Genomic DNA, 16,137 nt, shown 5'->3' on the forward strand with positions numbered 1-16,137 from the left:
TGGATTGTACCACTTCAGAAATTTTTCAGAAGGAAGTCCGCTCGTGACCTGCTGCCCATGAAACCAGTGGAAATTGCCATAGAGGCCTGGTGGGTGGTGCAAGCTGGCTACATAACTGAGGACGACATAAAGGTATTTCATAATTTCTGTTTTTACTTGAGCCTGAACTTTGAGTGCATGTTCTGGTGGTGCAGTTTACAGAAGCATGACTGTAGTAACTACAGTTTGGCCCAGCGGCTGTACAGTTTGAACAGCATTTCCCGGCCTGGGTCCAATTGCTATGTGGACTGTGTCCATAACGTTAGCTGTAGCAGCCAAAATAGGGTCTGAAAATGCTGTTTCACTGCATCAGTTTTTGCTTTTGCAAATGAGAATCTTTGCAGGCAAGTTTGGGTTAGTTCCTTGACCTCATTTCTGTCCTCAGCAAACTAGTATCCAAAGGTATGCCGCCTCTGAACATGCATATTCCTTTCAGGTGTAGACATTCTTTCCCTCTATGAACTCATGTAATACTATTAAAACCACCAAGGCTACTAGCCACTGACTACATCGCATGGGAATAAATCCTCTAAACTAATTAAGCGTTGTATGAAGAAGTGCTTTGTTTTTAGTGCCGTCCTATGAGCACTTTGCTGAGGTGGCTGTCTGCGTTCTTAACGTATTTCCAGTCAAATCCATTGGGCGACCCTGTGTCATAGAGTTTTGTGAGGGGGAAAATCTGCCATGAATCTTTGTTTTTGTTTAATCTTTGTTTTAATATTTGTTTTAATATTTATTTGCTGCTAAACTAGCTCAGGAATAGACTCTTAAAGTGGGTTTAAAAGGTAACCTGCAATTTAAAAAGCAAAGATGATTCATTGTCCATATTTCCCCCCTAGATTTGCACTACCTCTGAAAAATCTGCAATTGATAAAATAATCGATTCAGGCCCTCAACTCGCTGGATCACTTGACTACAACATAGTTCACAGTGAGTATTTGCTTTGATTTGTGTCGGTTCGTTGTCTTTGCACAGCAGACTCCCTCATGCTCCATGACACCGCAGTCTCTGGCTCATTCCGCACACGCAGAATAATGCACTTTCAAGCTGCTTTCAGTTCTCTTTGAAGCTGTGCAGAATAGCAAAATCCACTTGCAAACAGTTGTGAAAGTGGTTTGAAAACGCATTATTTTGCGTGTGCAGAAGGGGCCAGAGTCTGTTTGCTTTCTTTGTTTAGCATGCACTCTGTGTGAGAGAGAGAGAGTGAGTGAGTGAGAGGAAGGGAGAAGGACACCATTTTTGTTGCTCTTTAGAATGATGGGCTGCTACGGCATGTATACGGAGAGCAAGGAAACCCTGCCCGCTGCCTGTCTTTGCACAGACACTGTGAGAAGCAACAGACTAGCAAAAGGTGTGCCCCAGGCCTGGAAAGATTAAAGGCCATCATACTTGGTTCTGTTTGTGACAGTGTCTGCTAGTGTCTCACTGAGGATAGTAGTGTAACGTTAAGACTCATGGTTATTCTGTTCGTACAGTGACGACCTTTTCCTTTTTGCAGGCTTATATAATAAAGGTTTTATTTACCTCGACGTACCAATATCAGATGACAGTTGTATAGCAGGTGAGTAAGAGACCTTGGAAGAGATTTTTGCAGGGCACATTTCTGCATAGAACTCAGAAAGGGTCTTTTGGAGGCGTCTCATCCAGTCTCCCTGCTCAGTACAGGAAATCCAAAAGCGGAGCACTCCCAACAGATGGCTGCCTAGCCTGTTGGTCTGTTGCCAGACTGTTCTTATTACAAAGAAACTTTTCCTAATAATCAGCATAATACAATGAGCATGCCCATTTCCTCTTCAGTGTCCATCCTCCCAATCCCATTGGTTTTTGTTTCCATTAGCATAAAGAACAGCCTGAACACCTATCCTCCTCTGTCTCTTGAAGCAATAAAAAGACTTTCTGTCAAGTCTTCAAAGAATTTCATTTATTTGATTTATACCCCGCCCTCCCCTGTAGGGCTCAGGGTGGCGAACAACAAGCAAATAACAGTTAACACCAATCAGATTTCAAATATCAACAACAAATATCAACAGCAAACGTCGAACCAACAAATGTCAAAAACAGTAGCATCAAGAGCATTGATAATTATAACATAGCAGCATAACAACAGTTCATAATACCAAAATAGCATCATAACACAACAACATGCCAGCAGGTTATAACATCTTAATCATAATGATGGGGCGGTATAAAAGTGTGAACAATAAATAAATAAATAAATAAATAAATAAATAATAAACAAAATAAGATAACGTCGTAGACAGCAGGAAATGGCCCCAACAATGCCATCCCCACGTCCAATCCCACCCCTCCCAACCTATCCCCACTAACTCACCTACTGTATTAACTGAAAATAACACTATGCCCTTTGGGACCTACAAGAGATCATCTAAAAGGCAACTATCTACTAAAGGCTACAAAAATCAAACCACCTACTCTAAGCCTACAAACTAACTACTACCTAAGCTGGGGGGGGGGGGGGACACAAGATTTATAAAGGGATAGACGACAGGTTGAACTACAAAGGCTACAAGCTACAAACTACAGAGGAGACTAAACAAACTGTTGAGTCCACAGACTCTTGTGAATGAAGAATGAGATCGACCTTTGAAATTCTGTCTGCATGTGAAATATAAAACACAGACAATCTCTCCAATTATCTACTTTTACAAGGATAAAAGGAGGGGGAGGGGGCTCATCATTACTGACCTATGGGGTGACAGCACATCATGAGGTTTCCTAGGCAGACAGAGTAGTTTGCCCCTTCTTTCCCTAGTCATTTGCACTTTACCCCCAGCGAGCTGAGTACTCATTTTACCAGCTTCGGAAGAATGGAAGGCAAAGTCAACCTTGAACCGTTGGGATTGAACTCAGGTTGTGAGCAATACTGCAATTTACCTTTCTGTGCCATGGGGCTCCTAGCTACTATTATAGCTACTGTTAAAATCCTATTGGGGTAAGAAACACCCATAACGTTTTCCAGATTTTCAGGGGTACTGGGTTTCCAGATGTTTAGGGGGACTGGTGCTCTTAAACGGCTCTTGATTGTAATAAATGTTGATTGGTTGAATGTAAGTCCTGATGAAGCAGAGGTTGGTTAAACTGGAGCGGTGCGTGACAAGGGTAGAAGGCTTGGCCAAAAGGCCATTTTCATCACATTGTCAGTGATATGCCCTCTGGATGGTCATTTAACATCTTGAATGACCCCAGAGGCATAGCCGGGGGGGGGGGGTGAGCATCAAGAGCATTGAGGGTGTGGCGGGGGCATTCCGGGCAGTGGTGGGATCCAAAAAATTTTAATAACAGGTTCCGATGGTGGTGAGATTCAAACAGTGGCACCGCCGCACACACGCACCTCCAGTCCCTATTGGGCAGGGAGGTTGCTTTAGTAACCCCTTCTCGGCACTCAGAAAAAATGAGTAACCACTTCTAGAGAAGTGGTGAGAACTGGTTGGATCCCACCTCTAATTCCGGGGCAAGGCGGGGGCGGAGGACGCACCAGTGTACCGGGCGCTTCCCTCCCTTGCTATGCCTCTGAATAACCCTGTCAATTTTCTGCAAAAAAAAGAGAGGATAAATGGGTTTTTGGCTCTTATTTTGTATCTCAGATAATATTGATTCATTTTAAAAGCAAGTTTAAAACACTAGTTAATACAAACAAATATCCACGGATCACATCTTTAAATGTAGCCTTTCTTTCCAGTGCCTCCCCTTGAGGGCTTTGTCATGAATAGAGTGCAGGGCGATTACTTCGAAACCCTGCTGTACAAGATATTCGTTTCAATAGATGAGCATACAAACGTGGCAGAGGTAAGTCGCTTTGGGGGAGGTTAAAAAAAGAAGCAGTTCTTCTTTGGCCAGTGGTCTCTCTAAGCATCCCCCAGTGCTTCACAGAGGTTCCCCAGTTCTGCACGGAACTGAGCCGCCTGGGAGGGCTCCCCCTGCTGGGTAACCCCTTGTCTGCATGACGTTGGCTGCCAAGGCAACATCTGCAAAAATCCGCAGAGCCAAACATCTCCAGTGCTGGGCAAAATTCCTACCTGACCCCACCCACTTTCTAAAAACTCTTGGGGGGCACCAGAAAAGATATTAGTGGATGCCATGGCACCCATGAACACCTTGTTGGGGATCCTTGAATTATATATTTGAAACTGGCACTAAAAAAACTGGTATGATTCCAAAAATCAGAAGTTCTTATAGATATGGGCTCATAGGTGCATGTCAAATGGAGCTACATTCTCTGTAAAGTTCTGTCTTAACTCAGCTTTCTACTTGTTTGGGGAATTTGCTTAAAGTTGGCTTGGAATACTGGCCAGTCGAATAGTCAAACGTCTGTTTACTATTATTTGTTGTTGAGTTAGACCACAGGTGTCAAACTCGCGCCCTCCAGATGTTATGGACTACAGTTCCCAGCATGATGCTGGCAGGGGATGATGGGAACTGTACTCCATAACATCTGGAGGGCCGCGAGTTTGACACCTATGAGTCAGACCAAGAAGCTAATCAGTCTGCCAAGTCTAATACTTGTTCAATTGAGTGACAAAAGAGAATATAGCATTAAAAACTTATTTTTTGTTTACTTTCAGCTTGCAAATGTCTTGGAGATAGACTTGTCATTGGTAAAGGTAGGGCTCCAACCAAACTTATTTCTCAGAGGGAAAAAATACCTGTCTTTTTTTTTTCTAACTGATGAAATTAAAATGCAAAATACTGATCTCTGGAATGTCTGTCTCTTCAGAATGCTGTTTCCATGTACTGTCGATTAGGATTTGCCCATAAAAAGGGCCAAGTGATCAATCTGGATAATCTTCATTCATCATGGCGGAACGTTCCCTCTATAAACAGGCTGAAGTAAGTATTGAGGCAGACAGTGAGGAACGATCAGTGGTAGCTTTTTGTGTTGTTAAGCTGTGAATGACCTCCCTTCAGTCCTTCCATGTGCCAGGTGTCACAAGCAAGTTTAAATCCTTTGGCTCATACAATCCCTCCCTTCTCCCCTGAGCTGTAGTTGAAGACTGAGTAGGAAGTCAGTTACAGCTTTACAAGCAAGGTGCAGAAAACGAGGGGCTGTATGAACCTAAGACCTTCGGTTGGTTGGTTTTCGTTTTGACATCCGAACAGGATCTTGCTGTGATCAGACAGGCCATCTTGAATCTTTTCAGTGTAATTTTGTATTGCACTGTACCCGAATCAAGAGCTTTAAAAAGCAAGTGTGCCCGTAATCCTCAGCCTTATTGATTGTCTTTGCTTAAGGCCCACCTTTCTCCAAAAAGGGCTCAAGGTGGGCTACAGTGTTTAAAATCAAAACATAAAAAGGCGAAATAATCACCACAAGCCATACTTCTAACAGACGTGTCGGACATCATGAGGGTCAAGGTGAAGGAATAAAACCTTGCCACTCATCTCTTGGGATGGAATGAGGTTAAGCAGGCAACGAGCACAATTAAATTGTATCCTGCTCCCAGTTAAAAGCTTAATTTGATGAATCTTTATTATTAAATGATTTATTATTAAATTTTATGTACCGCCCATCCCCGAAGGGCTCTGGGGGGTGTACAGAAAATAAAATGCTAATAAAACCATATAAATACAATCACATAATGAAAACCCAAAATAATTGACATAGCATTACAACAAAACCAAAAACAGATGGTGACTTAAAAAGACCAGCCCCCCCTGGGAAGGGACTGGCCACAACACAATGGTAACCAGCCGTGGTGATATACAGGGAATAGTGGTGGTGGTGGTGGTGGGGATCTTCTGGTTAAAACTAGTGACCAACAGGCAGAGTGGATACGGGGCAGACAGAAATATAAGGCCTAGGAGCCATGACTTTATGTAATCATCCTGTGACAAGAATCTCATGGCCTCCATGATCATAAGCTACCTCGAGACAGGGCAGGTATTCCCAGTGATGTAGCATTATCGATTCAGATCCTTCTTCCCATTGTTAGAAATACTTTGGATCCACAGAAGATGCTGTTGTCGTGGGACAGTACCGAAAGCAGGAGTCCTGTGCAGGAGGCTGGGTCATCTGCGACGGATACAGACACAAACAGTCAAGACGATCCAGGTGTGTTTCAAAGCACCTCTCGTTTAATTGAATCAGGGTTTTTTGTGACCCCTAATCTGAACCACCATCACAGACGATATTATTCATGAAGGCATTTGATTAGTTTTAGTTCTTCTGCCTCCCAGCAGTTTTAAACGGTCGGTTTTAATTTGTGATTTTAATGTATTATATATATATCTTAGCATATTTTCATTGTCTGCTGCCTTGAGTTCTGCAAGGTAGGAAGGCGGCGGATGTTTTAAATAAACAACAGTACGTCTCATTTGTTCTGTCATAAAGTGCAGTTTTGCAGACTTAAAATAATGCATTTGTTGGTTAAATGTGTGAATTCTGTTGAAAAGGAGCAAAAATTGTAGAGAGGGTTCTGAGGGAGTAAACTTGATCTGTACGAGGCTATCCATTTAGATAAAATTGCTCATAGAACTTGGAATCAAAGTCAAGGTTTTCTCATTCTTCATCAGCCATCTGCCACCAGGTTTTCAAAGTCCCTCGTGACATCAGAGCAACTGAGCCAATGACTTGAGGCCTTCCTCAGTCTCTGTCATGTCACCATAGTGTGAGGTGGGACTTGCTTGCCTGTGGGCAGACTGCTTTGAGAGTTCGTTTGCTAGAATAGTACAATCCTTCTGTGATGTCAGAGCAGATCAGCCAATGGGATTAAGTCAGGCAAAAAAAGTAGAAAGAAAAGGGAGTTCAGCCTGTTATACTTTTGGGCCCTTAGCTAGATGCCAAATAAAGTGATTTAAGAGTGCTTCCGTAATTATTTAAAATGTTGTGTGTGCGTTTCTGCTTCATTAGCAGATACAGCCAGTGTGAGCAGCTTAAGTCTGTCTAGCGGGCACACCAAGCGCATAGCCTTCCTGTTTGATTCAACTCTCACTGCCTTTCTAATGATGGGGAATCTTTCACCGGTACGTACCAGCATACTGTTTTTTAAAATGCTCCTTAAGGTTTTATTCTAAACATTTAGTTCGTTAATTTGTTTGAAGCAACATTTTCCCTCACAAAGTTTTTTCCTTTCGTTTTGGAAAACTTGATTTTTTAAAAATTGACTCTTGTTTCTTTCAAATCTTACCTACTCCTCCATCCTCCTGACGGTTCACTGTGCATTGAGTTAAAAATTAGACATCCGTGAATTTACCATCTCAAAGACAGGCGTTTTGCTTTTCATTGCAGAATTTGAAAAGCCATGCAGTCACTATGTTCGAAGTTGGAAAACTGTCGGATGAGTCGCTGGACAGCTTCCTTGTAGAGCTTGAAAAGGTAAGTTATCAGTGGCACACTGTGGAAAAGGTTGTGGCTGTGCACTGGTGCTGTGGCTTAGTGGAAGAGCTGCTTGGCATGCAGAAGGTCTCAGGTTCAAACCCCGACATCTCCAGTTAAAAGGACCAGGCAGTAGGTAATGCCAGGGATCATCTCCAGTAGTTGGCCATTCCTTGTTACTGCTTTCTCCCTCATGTAATGGTTGGTTGTAGTAGTTTCTTCCCATGTGGGTCTGGCAGCTACAACAGGAGTTCCACCAGCAGCCCAAGGCAGCCAGCCTGTTCAGCTCTGCCTGAGACAGATCCTCCCTGTTGGTTTGCCTGCCTGCCAGCCAAGCAGAAGTCCACTGGTGAGCTGCCTCCTGCTGCCCATGGGAAGGAGTGAGAGTCCTTCCCCACACACCCATTGGAAACACCTGCAGGGGGTGGGGTCTGGCAGCTACAACAGGAGTTCCACCAGCAGCCCAAGGCACGATCCATTCAGGGACTGTTTGGGGAGGGTTGGTGGAGCAGACTTTATGCTAGTTCACTGTATTTTAGTTTTTGTAGTTGTGGGAACTGTGATTTGGGGGTTAGCTGATATAACAGGTTATTGTTTATAGTATATTATTGTGATGCATTATTATGCTGTTGATATTGTTGTATTATGATTTATTGTTGTTGTTTATGCTATGCTTTATTGTTTGTTCACTACTGTTGTTTGCCGCCATGAGCCCTCCGGGGGAGGGCGAGATATACATTAAATGTGAAATGAAATGTGATATAATTGGGTTGTGGCTCTTTTCCTGATATTGAAACTTGGTAAAATATATTAATCCAGCTGGTTGTGGGAATTACAGCATGGGCAAATGGGAAAAATGGCTAATCAGCTTGTTACATTATATTTGTGCTATCAAGCCTTTGACACAACACTGCCTGAAACTCTGTATGAGGTATCTTTGTGTGCGCCGCTACTCCCTGCATAAATATGCAGAACACTTAGATGCCAAAATAAGTCTGGAGGCTTTTCCTTATCCAAGCCATTTAAACTTCCCTGTCTGTCTTTAATTGATTGTTTAGAAAACAACTGTAAAAACGTGATGGCCAAAGTGCTAGAAGTACAATACCCTGTATTAATCTGACATGTAAATGTTTTGTCTTTTAGGGGATCAAAGCAACTGCATGTTCATAAAGACCCACTGGGAAATATTTTTAGTAATTCAATTTTCTGAATTAATAAGCATCTGCATAAACAGTTTACGAACAGTTCGCATTCATGTTCCATTATTTAGGTTCAGAGCACAGGAGAGGGCGAAGCACAGAGGTATTTTGATCACGCACTTACTCTGCGAAACACTATACTCTTCTTGAGGCACAATAAGGACCTGGTGGCTCCAGTTACACAGCCTGAGCAACCCAATAACGGTACAGTGGAAACATCTCTATTTTAGGGAACAGCATTTACCTGTTTTTATGATCTTTGTGCATTAATGCAATACCATTCCCAATTTTGGGTACAACTGAAATTATAGTCTTTGAGAATAGAACTTCCTTTTTTCTTTCCCCTTTTGTTTTATTTTTGTTGCCGTTTTAGACCTCTATTAATCAATCCTAGTACAGTAATCAATGGATAACACCAGACGGTGAGGTCAGAAATACTAGTGTGCGCAATCCCATGGTCTAAAAGCAAGAACCTTGGGGCTCTGGGTATAGCTATCCTATTTTAAGAGGTCTCGTGGCTACTAAGTGTCTGTAACTTTCTGCCTTGACCCTGGGTGAATTACTGTAAAATACCTCCCAAAATGTGTTTACTTCATTTCATTTGATAACCTTTATTGGCATAAGGAATGTGTTTACTTAAGTCTCCACTAGGACAAAGGCCCTTTCTGCACAGTAAAAACCCGTGTTGGGTGGGAACTTCGCATGGATCCCGCTCCTAATGCGAGTCCAGAAGGGAGAAAAGAGCATTAGAAATGATGTAATTTTTAAAGTCCCATCAATTCTAATTAGACTCAAAAGTGCCCTTTTGGAATACAATAATTTTCTTCCTTTTTATGCCTGTGTTGAGACAATAAAATACTTGTCTGTAATAAATGTCTTGAAATAAATGATTTCACTATCCAGGAAGAGGTGTGAGAGAAGAGACCATCTAAATCTGTATTTTTCCCTCCCCTCTTCCTGTACCCCTTTCAGTTGTATATGTTCGTTCTCTATCTGTATTCCGAGTGTCTTTGGCATTTGTTGACGCAGGTTTCCCTCTGGATTTGCTGCGCTGTGAGAGCTTGCTTGGTCTGGACCCTGCAACGTGCGGCAGAGTTCTGAACAAAAACTACACCCTTCTCGTCTCCATGGCTCCACTTACCAACGAGATCCGCCCTATCAGCAGCTGTACACCTCAGGTATAAAATAAACACGCTAAACCAGGGATGTCCAACTCTGGCACTTCAGATGTTCATGGACTACAATTCCCATCAGCCCTTGCTGTCATGGCCAATTGGCCATGCCAGCAGGGGCTGATGGGAATTGTAGTCCATGAACATCTGAAGCACCAGGACCATGCCAGCAGGGGCTGATGGGAATTGTAGACCATGAATATCTGAAGCTCCAGAGTTGGACACCTCTGCGCTAAAGACTCAAACTTTGAATTGGAATCAGATGAGCCCTTCCCAAAAGACTGTCTCAGTGCACTCAGCACGGGGCTGTCCCTGAAGACCATTTGGAGGCTTCTGGTCATTCAGAATGCAGCAACCTGGCTGCTGACCAGAAGTAGCCACAGGTGTCATATTTCCCTTGGATTAAAATTTTTTTGATTTTAGGGTGTTCATAGCGCTGGTGTTTACCTTTTAAGGATAAATGGGCTATCACAAAAACCTTTCCCCCCCCTCCATATAAGCTCCGCTCCTGTCGTTAGAACATTTTAAGTCTCTGCTCTGTCAGCCACCAGAAGTTTGGATAGTCACAGCTAGAATAAACTGACTGCTGAGTGTTGCCTGGGCTGTGTGGCGGTGGTCTGGTGGTTTTAGCTTCTAATGTTTCACCCGCATGGGGCAAGATGTTAGGAGCTGAAACCACCAGACCATGACCACACAGCTCAGGAAACCCTCACATCCTACCAATACTTCCCTTGGAATGTCTCCAGAGTCCCTTTAGTACTGGCATTGAAACACATGATGAAAAATGTGCCTGTTAAATGCTGATTTGTTTAATGCTTCAGACTCATTAATGGGTTTAATGTACTGATGTATTACTACACCACAATACAATGATATGTAATGGCTTTGCTTTAATCTTGATGCTGCCTTACGTTTGTTTTTATAATTCTAGCATTTAAATGGCTATTATTGTAAGCCACCTAGGAGGTCTGGCTCAGACTGGAAAAGTAGAATGGAGGAAATATTTAAAAAAATAAATGCATCAAATAGCTTTGGAACACTTTAGGATGTATGCATTTATATACATTGCTTATAGCCCACCTTCCTCGCTGTAACTCGAGTTGGATTATGCAGCTTTAAGTTGATATAATCAACAGGATAGGATATCCAGTGTGCAGTGCAAGATGATTGGGGTTGCAGAAAACGGAGAAGTTGATCTATGGCTACCAATCTTGATCCTCCTTGATCTCAGATTGCAAATGCCTTAGCCGACCAGGTGCTCAGGAGCAGCAGCAGCAGCAGAAGGCCATTGCTTTCACATCCTGCACGTGAGCTCCCAAAGGCACCTGGTGGGCCACTGCAAGTAGCAGAGTGCTGGACTAGATGGACTCTGGTCTGATCCAGCAGGCTAGTTCTTATGTTCTTAAACAAGGCATTAAATGTTAAACCTAACCTGTTAAACAATTGAGAAATTACATAGTAGGATATTATATACAGTAATAGATAGTATGTTGAGAATCCTTTTGTCTGAACCATTCTATGATAGTATAGCCCTATATCCTGTGTAGAATGCCTGTAGTTAGGAAAAAAAGAGAAGAAATCAGTTTTGTGGAATGCCAGGAGAGTGGTAGCCTTTGCGTCCTTGGTCAACTGAGCTAGCTGGAAGATGTGTTTTGTAACACTTCCTGGAATGTTAACTTGCCACACTTTACAGGTACCTTCGTATGAGCGGGCTGGTTAGTTCTCTAGCCCTTTGGCACGGCAAAGGTTTCCTGTGTAATGTTTTTTGGTAAATGTGTACCTTTGACTGACACTGTCTCAGTTCAGTAACCTTTATTGGGCATTTACAAAACAAGAAGGACTGACGCTGTGTTGCTTTGCTGATGTTGACAGGAGAGTGAAAACAAAATTGTGCCGCAGAGCCACAGCTTAATTGCACCTGGAGTGCAATTACAACAGACTTTTTACTTATATGCTTCTTTACAATTTAAATGAAATGCACAAAAGTTTACGAACGTGTAACAAACCAGCCCATCTACGCAAGAATGAGCTAGCCAGAAATCTAGACTCAGTGCCGACCTCGTAATGAAACCTCAAGGCTCATTCAAAAGAGACTGCGCTCTGCTAGCTGAAACTCACGCTTGTCGCAAAATCGCAAAGCCCTCGCTTTGTTTTTTGTTTTCACTACATTGTGGTTGGGTAGCACCCCCTTTTGTTCAATACGGTGGATGTTGATAGGAGAGGCTTCATTTCTGACAAACAAGATGAAGCTTTGCATCCTTTCCGTCCTCTGTGGCCGTCATTGCCATGGATGCTTTTTAAATCTTTCTGCAGCATATTGGACCATCCATCCCAGAGGTGAGCTCAGTATGGTTCAAGCTCTACATTTATCACATCACCGGACAAGGACCCCCGTCCCTTTTGCTGTCGAAAGGAACAAGACTTCGAAAACTTCCAGATATCTTTCAGGTAAGTCATTCCTGTTTGGAGGGAACCGGAGCCTTTTGTCATGATTCTGTTCCCGAAGTTGTCGCTTCTACAGCTTTCGGACATGCAGATAGAAGTTTGCCAATTTTCCAAGAACATTTAGTTGGCGTTGAAACGTACGGGATCCGGTCCAGGAGCAAGAGTTCATCCATCTTCCTCTTCAGCTCAGATGGGAGTTTCCAAAGTGACGTCAGGAACATGCTTTAATAAAGCTTAACTGAGCAATGCAAGAAAATACAGCATGTTCAGAATGAGACTTCAGGCATTATTACACTGACTATTTTTTTAAAAAAATGGGATTGGTTTTCATTCTTTGAACAGGTTCAGAGAGAATAATTGGAAATGAAACGCAGTCCTAATTGGTAATTCTACAGAGGAGAATGATCTAAGCTGCTTTGGTTCTCTCTGTAGAGAAAGGCAGGTTATAAATGAAGTAAATAAATATAGCTGAAGGGAGGCAGATAACAGATAGGTAGATAAAAGGGCTGAGAAGGAGGCTGGAAAAAGGGGAAAGTATGTGGGAGTTGCTAGAAGGAGGGAAAGGGGAAATAATATGGGGTGGTAGATACAGGGAAAGGGATGTGCCCCCCCCCCCCCCGCCAAGTCATTGAGAGTTCACTCCAATGCAGGTGGTGGCTGGCACCCCCAACCATGCTGTTGCTTTAGAAAGAGGCTGCCGGGGAAGGGAAAGTTGAAGACAGAGGGACAGGTAAAGGTAGGTTGGGTGTTTGGTGGGAAGGAGAGAAGGAAGCAGGAAACGGGAGGAGGCTATGGGGCTTTCAGGGAAGGGCAAGAGGAAATTCGAGGTAAGGGGATGGGAAGTGCCCCCTGCAAACCCACTTGTGTGTGTGTGTGCGCGTGCATGCACATGGTCATAGTTCTGTTTGCAGATGTGGAAGAGCCTTTCCTCTGGTGGAATGCTGCTGTTTAAACCTGATTTCAGTGTCTTCTCTCCTGCCTTTCAGGGTTATGATCGCCTGTTAATAACGTCTTGGGGTCATGACCCAGGAGTGGTCCCGACCTCCAATGTGCTCACCATGTTGAATGACGCTTTAACCCATTCCGCTGTTCTGATTCAGGTATGGGATGCTCATGGGCAGGTGGGCTCGAGAGCCATTTCATGTTCTCAGTGTTTTCTGCTGAACAGAAAAAAGGAAGGAAGGAAGAAACACAAACATCTGGTTCTTCCTTGTGTTGCTCGTAATTAGATATTTTGCAGCTGTAAAAAATGGTCATGTCCAGATAGATGAGGGGGTACTAAATCAAGTTTGCTTAATATAGCTGCAGCTGCCTTGGGGAACGGTGGGATACAAACATTTTGGAAAACAGATACTGACATCAGGGAATGTCTGGCAAATGGTTCATTTGCATAGTTTCCTATGTAAATCTAGTAATCCAGTATGGAATTCACTGCTACAAGGTGCAGTGATGTCTTCTCACTTAGGTTTTTTTCAGGAATAGAAAATCATGGAGGATAAGCTGTTAATGGCTGCAAGGCAGTGTGGGGTAGCGGTTAGAGCACGGGTCTCCCAACCTTTTTGAGCCGGTAGTCAGTTTTGGAATTCTGACACAGGGTAGTGGGTGCAACCACAGTCAATTAGATCTGTCATGGCCAATCGGAAGCCCTGCTGGGCAAAAGCCTCACCTAGCCCCACCCAGTTTCTTTAAACACTTGATGGGCTCCAGGAAAGGTGTCAGTGGGCACCATGTTAGAGTGGGAACCCTGTGTTAGAATGTCAGACTAGAAGACAAGAGACTTGGGTTCAAATCCCTTCTCTGTTATGGAAGCTTGCTGGGTGACTTTGGGCCAGTTAAACATTCTCAGCGTTCACCAACCTTACAAGGTTTAAAAAATGGGCTTAGACTATGTCCAGCTTGAAATGTCAGGGTTTTTCCTGTTAAAAGAACTTTGACACCCATTTATTGAGCTCTTCTTCCTGTTCGTTCAATGGCAGACTGTCTTTTGAAACAGCACCTGAAATTTTCCATTCACGGAGCTTAGTTCTCATGGGGAGGAGGAATCATAGCAGCTGGGCTCTTGACCCTGCGGTAGTATTTTCCTGTATAATCTTAGAATGGATTTCTGAGACGAGCCCTTTGAGATCTCGAAAGAGGCTTCAAAATTAGTGAGAAATGAAAATGTAGTGGTCTCGTATTTACACCGTTCCATGCCACAGCAACGGTCTAGAAATGCTGGGAAACGAGGAGTGGCAATGGCTTGTGACAACCTGAATTGCTTACCTTCACTCTTCCCTTGTGTTTAGGGCCACGGTATGCACGGTATTGGGGAGACCATCCATATGCCTTTCCCATTCGATGAAGCAGAACAACAAGGAGGTAACTAATGTGCAGAGCAGAACAACGACCAACTACCATTTAGCTTGTACTGCTGTTTTGTTCAAGCCACAACTTGTGTAATCGGTCAGCCTTTAAAACACACTGGGGAGTATGTTTCACTAGGCGTCACTGCCAGTTCACTTAACTGTGAACAGCTGCAGAGCCGGCATGCTTTTTCCCAGCACCCGCACTCCCCTTGCATGCATCAACCCCGTGCTCAAACAGAACATTTTCGGGTGTCGTTTAGAACGGGTTCAGTGCTAAAGGCCCACTTGTGAAACAACAGAGCTGCAATTCTGCTTTCATATCCGATATATAGTTTATTCCAACCATTATGGGGATAGCATCTCTCTTTTTTGTTGTTGTTGAATTCAGGGAAAAGGGGCTTGGAAGCAGGGCTTAGTTTGAACCAAGGCAGGAAGTCTACAATCCCTCTGTCAGATAGGAAGCAAAACCTGCCCACATCTAACATAGTTCGGGAGATTCTCCAAATACACAGAAAAACAAACACTAAACCAAAAGGGAAAAACATTTCCTGTCCAAACTCTAGGAGTCTGTTAGAGGGATTGGGAAATAGACCAAGGGAGATGACCAAACTGTCTTGCAAGGGTTTCCTCTAGTCACAAGAACACGTTCACTTCCTACCAGGGGTGTATCTGCCAGAGGGACATGGGGTATCACATGTCCCTGGGTGCATGCCATCTAATCACCGGGGTGGGGGGCGCTGCCAGGCCTGGGCCATGCTTGCTGGCTCCATGCAGTAGACCTGGGTGTCTTGCCGTTTCCGGGTGGTAGACCTGGATGCTGGCACTAGCTCCAAGCAGTAGACCTGGAGCCTTGCCAGCTCTGGGCAACTCCAGGTAGTAGACAGGGGGAAGGGAGGAGGGTGGTTTTCATATTTTGCCCCTGGGATCCATTTTCCCTCGATATGCCTCTGCTTCCTATGCACCTTGAAACTGTCCTTTTCCTTTGCTCTTTTTGTGCTCAATCTCTCAATCTGATGCAAAGAGGTAATCAAGCAGTTTATTCTAGTCAAGTGACTTGGCATGCCATTCCCATGGAAGGAAGAATTGCCTACAATTATTGTGTGTGTGTCTTCTAGAATTTTCTCGTGTCAATGCGGGTGCCCACAGAGCACTGAGGATCTTAAGGGAAAAGATGGATTTGCAGCACTTTTGTGGCTACATGACCATGCTGAATCCTTCCAGTCATCACGGACACAGAAAGCTGAGCGATGCCTCTGATGGAAAAGGTTGGTCCGCAGCCGGTTGTAATTTTCTGCATCCCCTCGGCAGCCATTTTGTGGCGGTACCTAAAAAGCATCAGCAAACTCAGCAGGGTTGAGGCCCCCAGAAGCTACATGGCTGAGGAGCCCCATGTTCCTGAGCACAATATAGGGCAGTGGTGGCGAACCTATGGCACGGGTGCCAGAGGTGGCACTCAGAGCCCTCTCTGTGGGCACACGCAGAGTGCCCCTTCCCTACACATCTAGGCTAGCCTGGGCCGCTGGGCTCAATTATTAGCATTAAACCTAAGACCTAGTTTTGGGGAAGCAGTGTAAGTAACCCTGTTAAGCTCTGTTAAACCCCAC

General features: G+C 43.9%; 1 protein-coding gene across 2 annotated transcripts in view; it reads left to right on the forward strand.

Annotated features, from left to right (window-relative positions):
* The window catches only part of FAM91A1 (family with sequence similarity 91 member A1), a 34,112-nt gene that overhangs the window by 9,351 nt on the left and 8,624 nt on the right, over positions 1-16,137 (forward strand). For both annotated transcript variants that reach the window (XM_048507730.1, XM_048507731.1), the window contains exons 6-20: positions 19-132; positions 879-969; positions 1,538-1,600; positions 3,740-3,846; positions 4,623-4,661; positions 4,775-4,887; positions 5,991-6,109; positions 6,908-7,020; positions 7,286-7,372; positions 8,643-8,775; positions 9,601-9,749; positions 12,057-12,191; positions 13,175-13,288; positions 14,474-14,546; positions 15,649-15,798. In XM_048507730.1, coding sequence (XP_048363687.1) covers positions 19-132; positions 879-969; positions 1,538-1,600; positions 3,740-3,846; positions 4,623-4,661; positions 4,775-4,887; positions 5,991-6,109; positions 6,908-7,020; positions 7,286-7,372; positions 8,643-8,775; positions 9,601-9,749; positions 12,057-12,191; positions 13,175-13,288; positions 14,474-14,546; positions 15,649-15,798 — 1,600 coding nt within the window. The remainder of the gene's footprint in view (positions 1-18; positions 133-878; positions 970-1,537; positions 1,601-3,739; positions 3,847-4,622; positions 4,662-4,774; positions 4,888-5,990; positions 6,110-6,907; positions 7,021-7,285; positions 7,373-8,642; positions 8,776-9,600; positions 9,750-12,056; positions 12,192-13,174; positions 13,289-14,473; positions 14,547-15,648; positions 15,799-16,137) is intronic.

Source organism: Sphaerodactylus townsendi, linkage group LG09 (assembly GCF_021028975.2).
Source record: "Sphaerodactylus townsendi isolate TG3544 linkage group LG09, MPM_Stown_v2.3, whole genome shotgun sequence".
NCBI classification, from domain to species: Eukaryota; Metazoa; Chordata; class Lepidosauria; order Squamata; family Sphaerodactylidae; genus Sphaerodactylus; species Sphaerodactylus townsendi.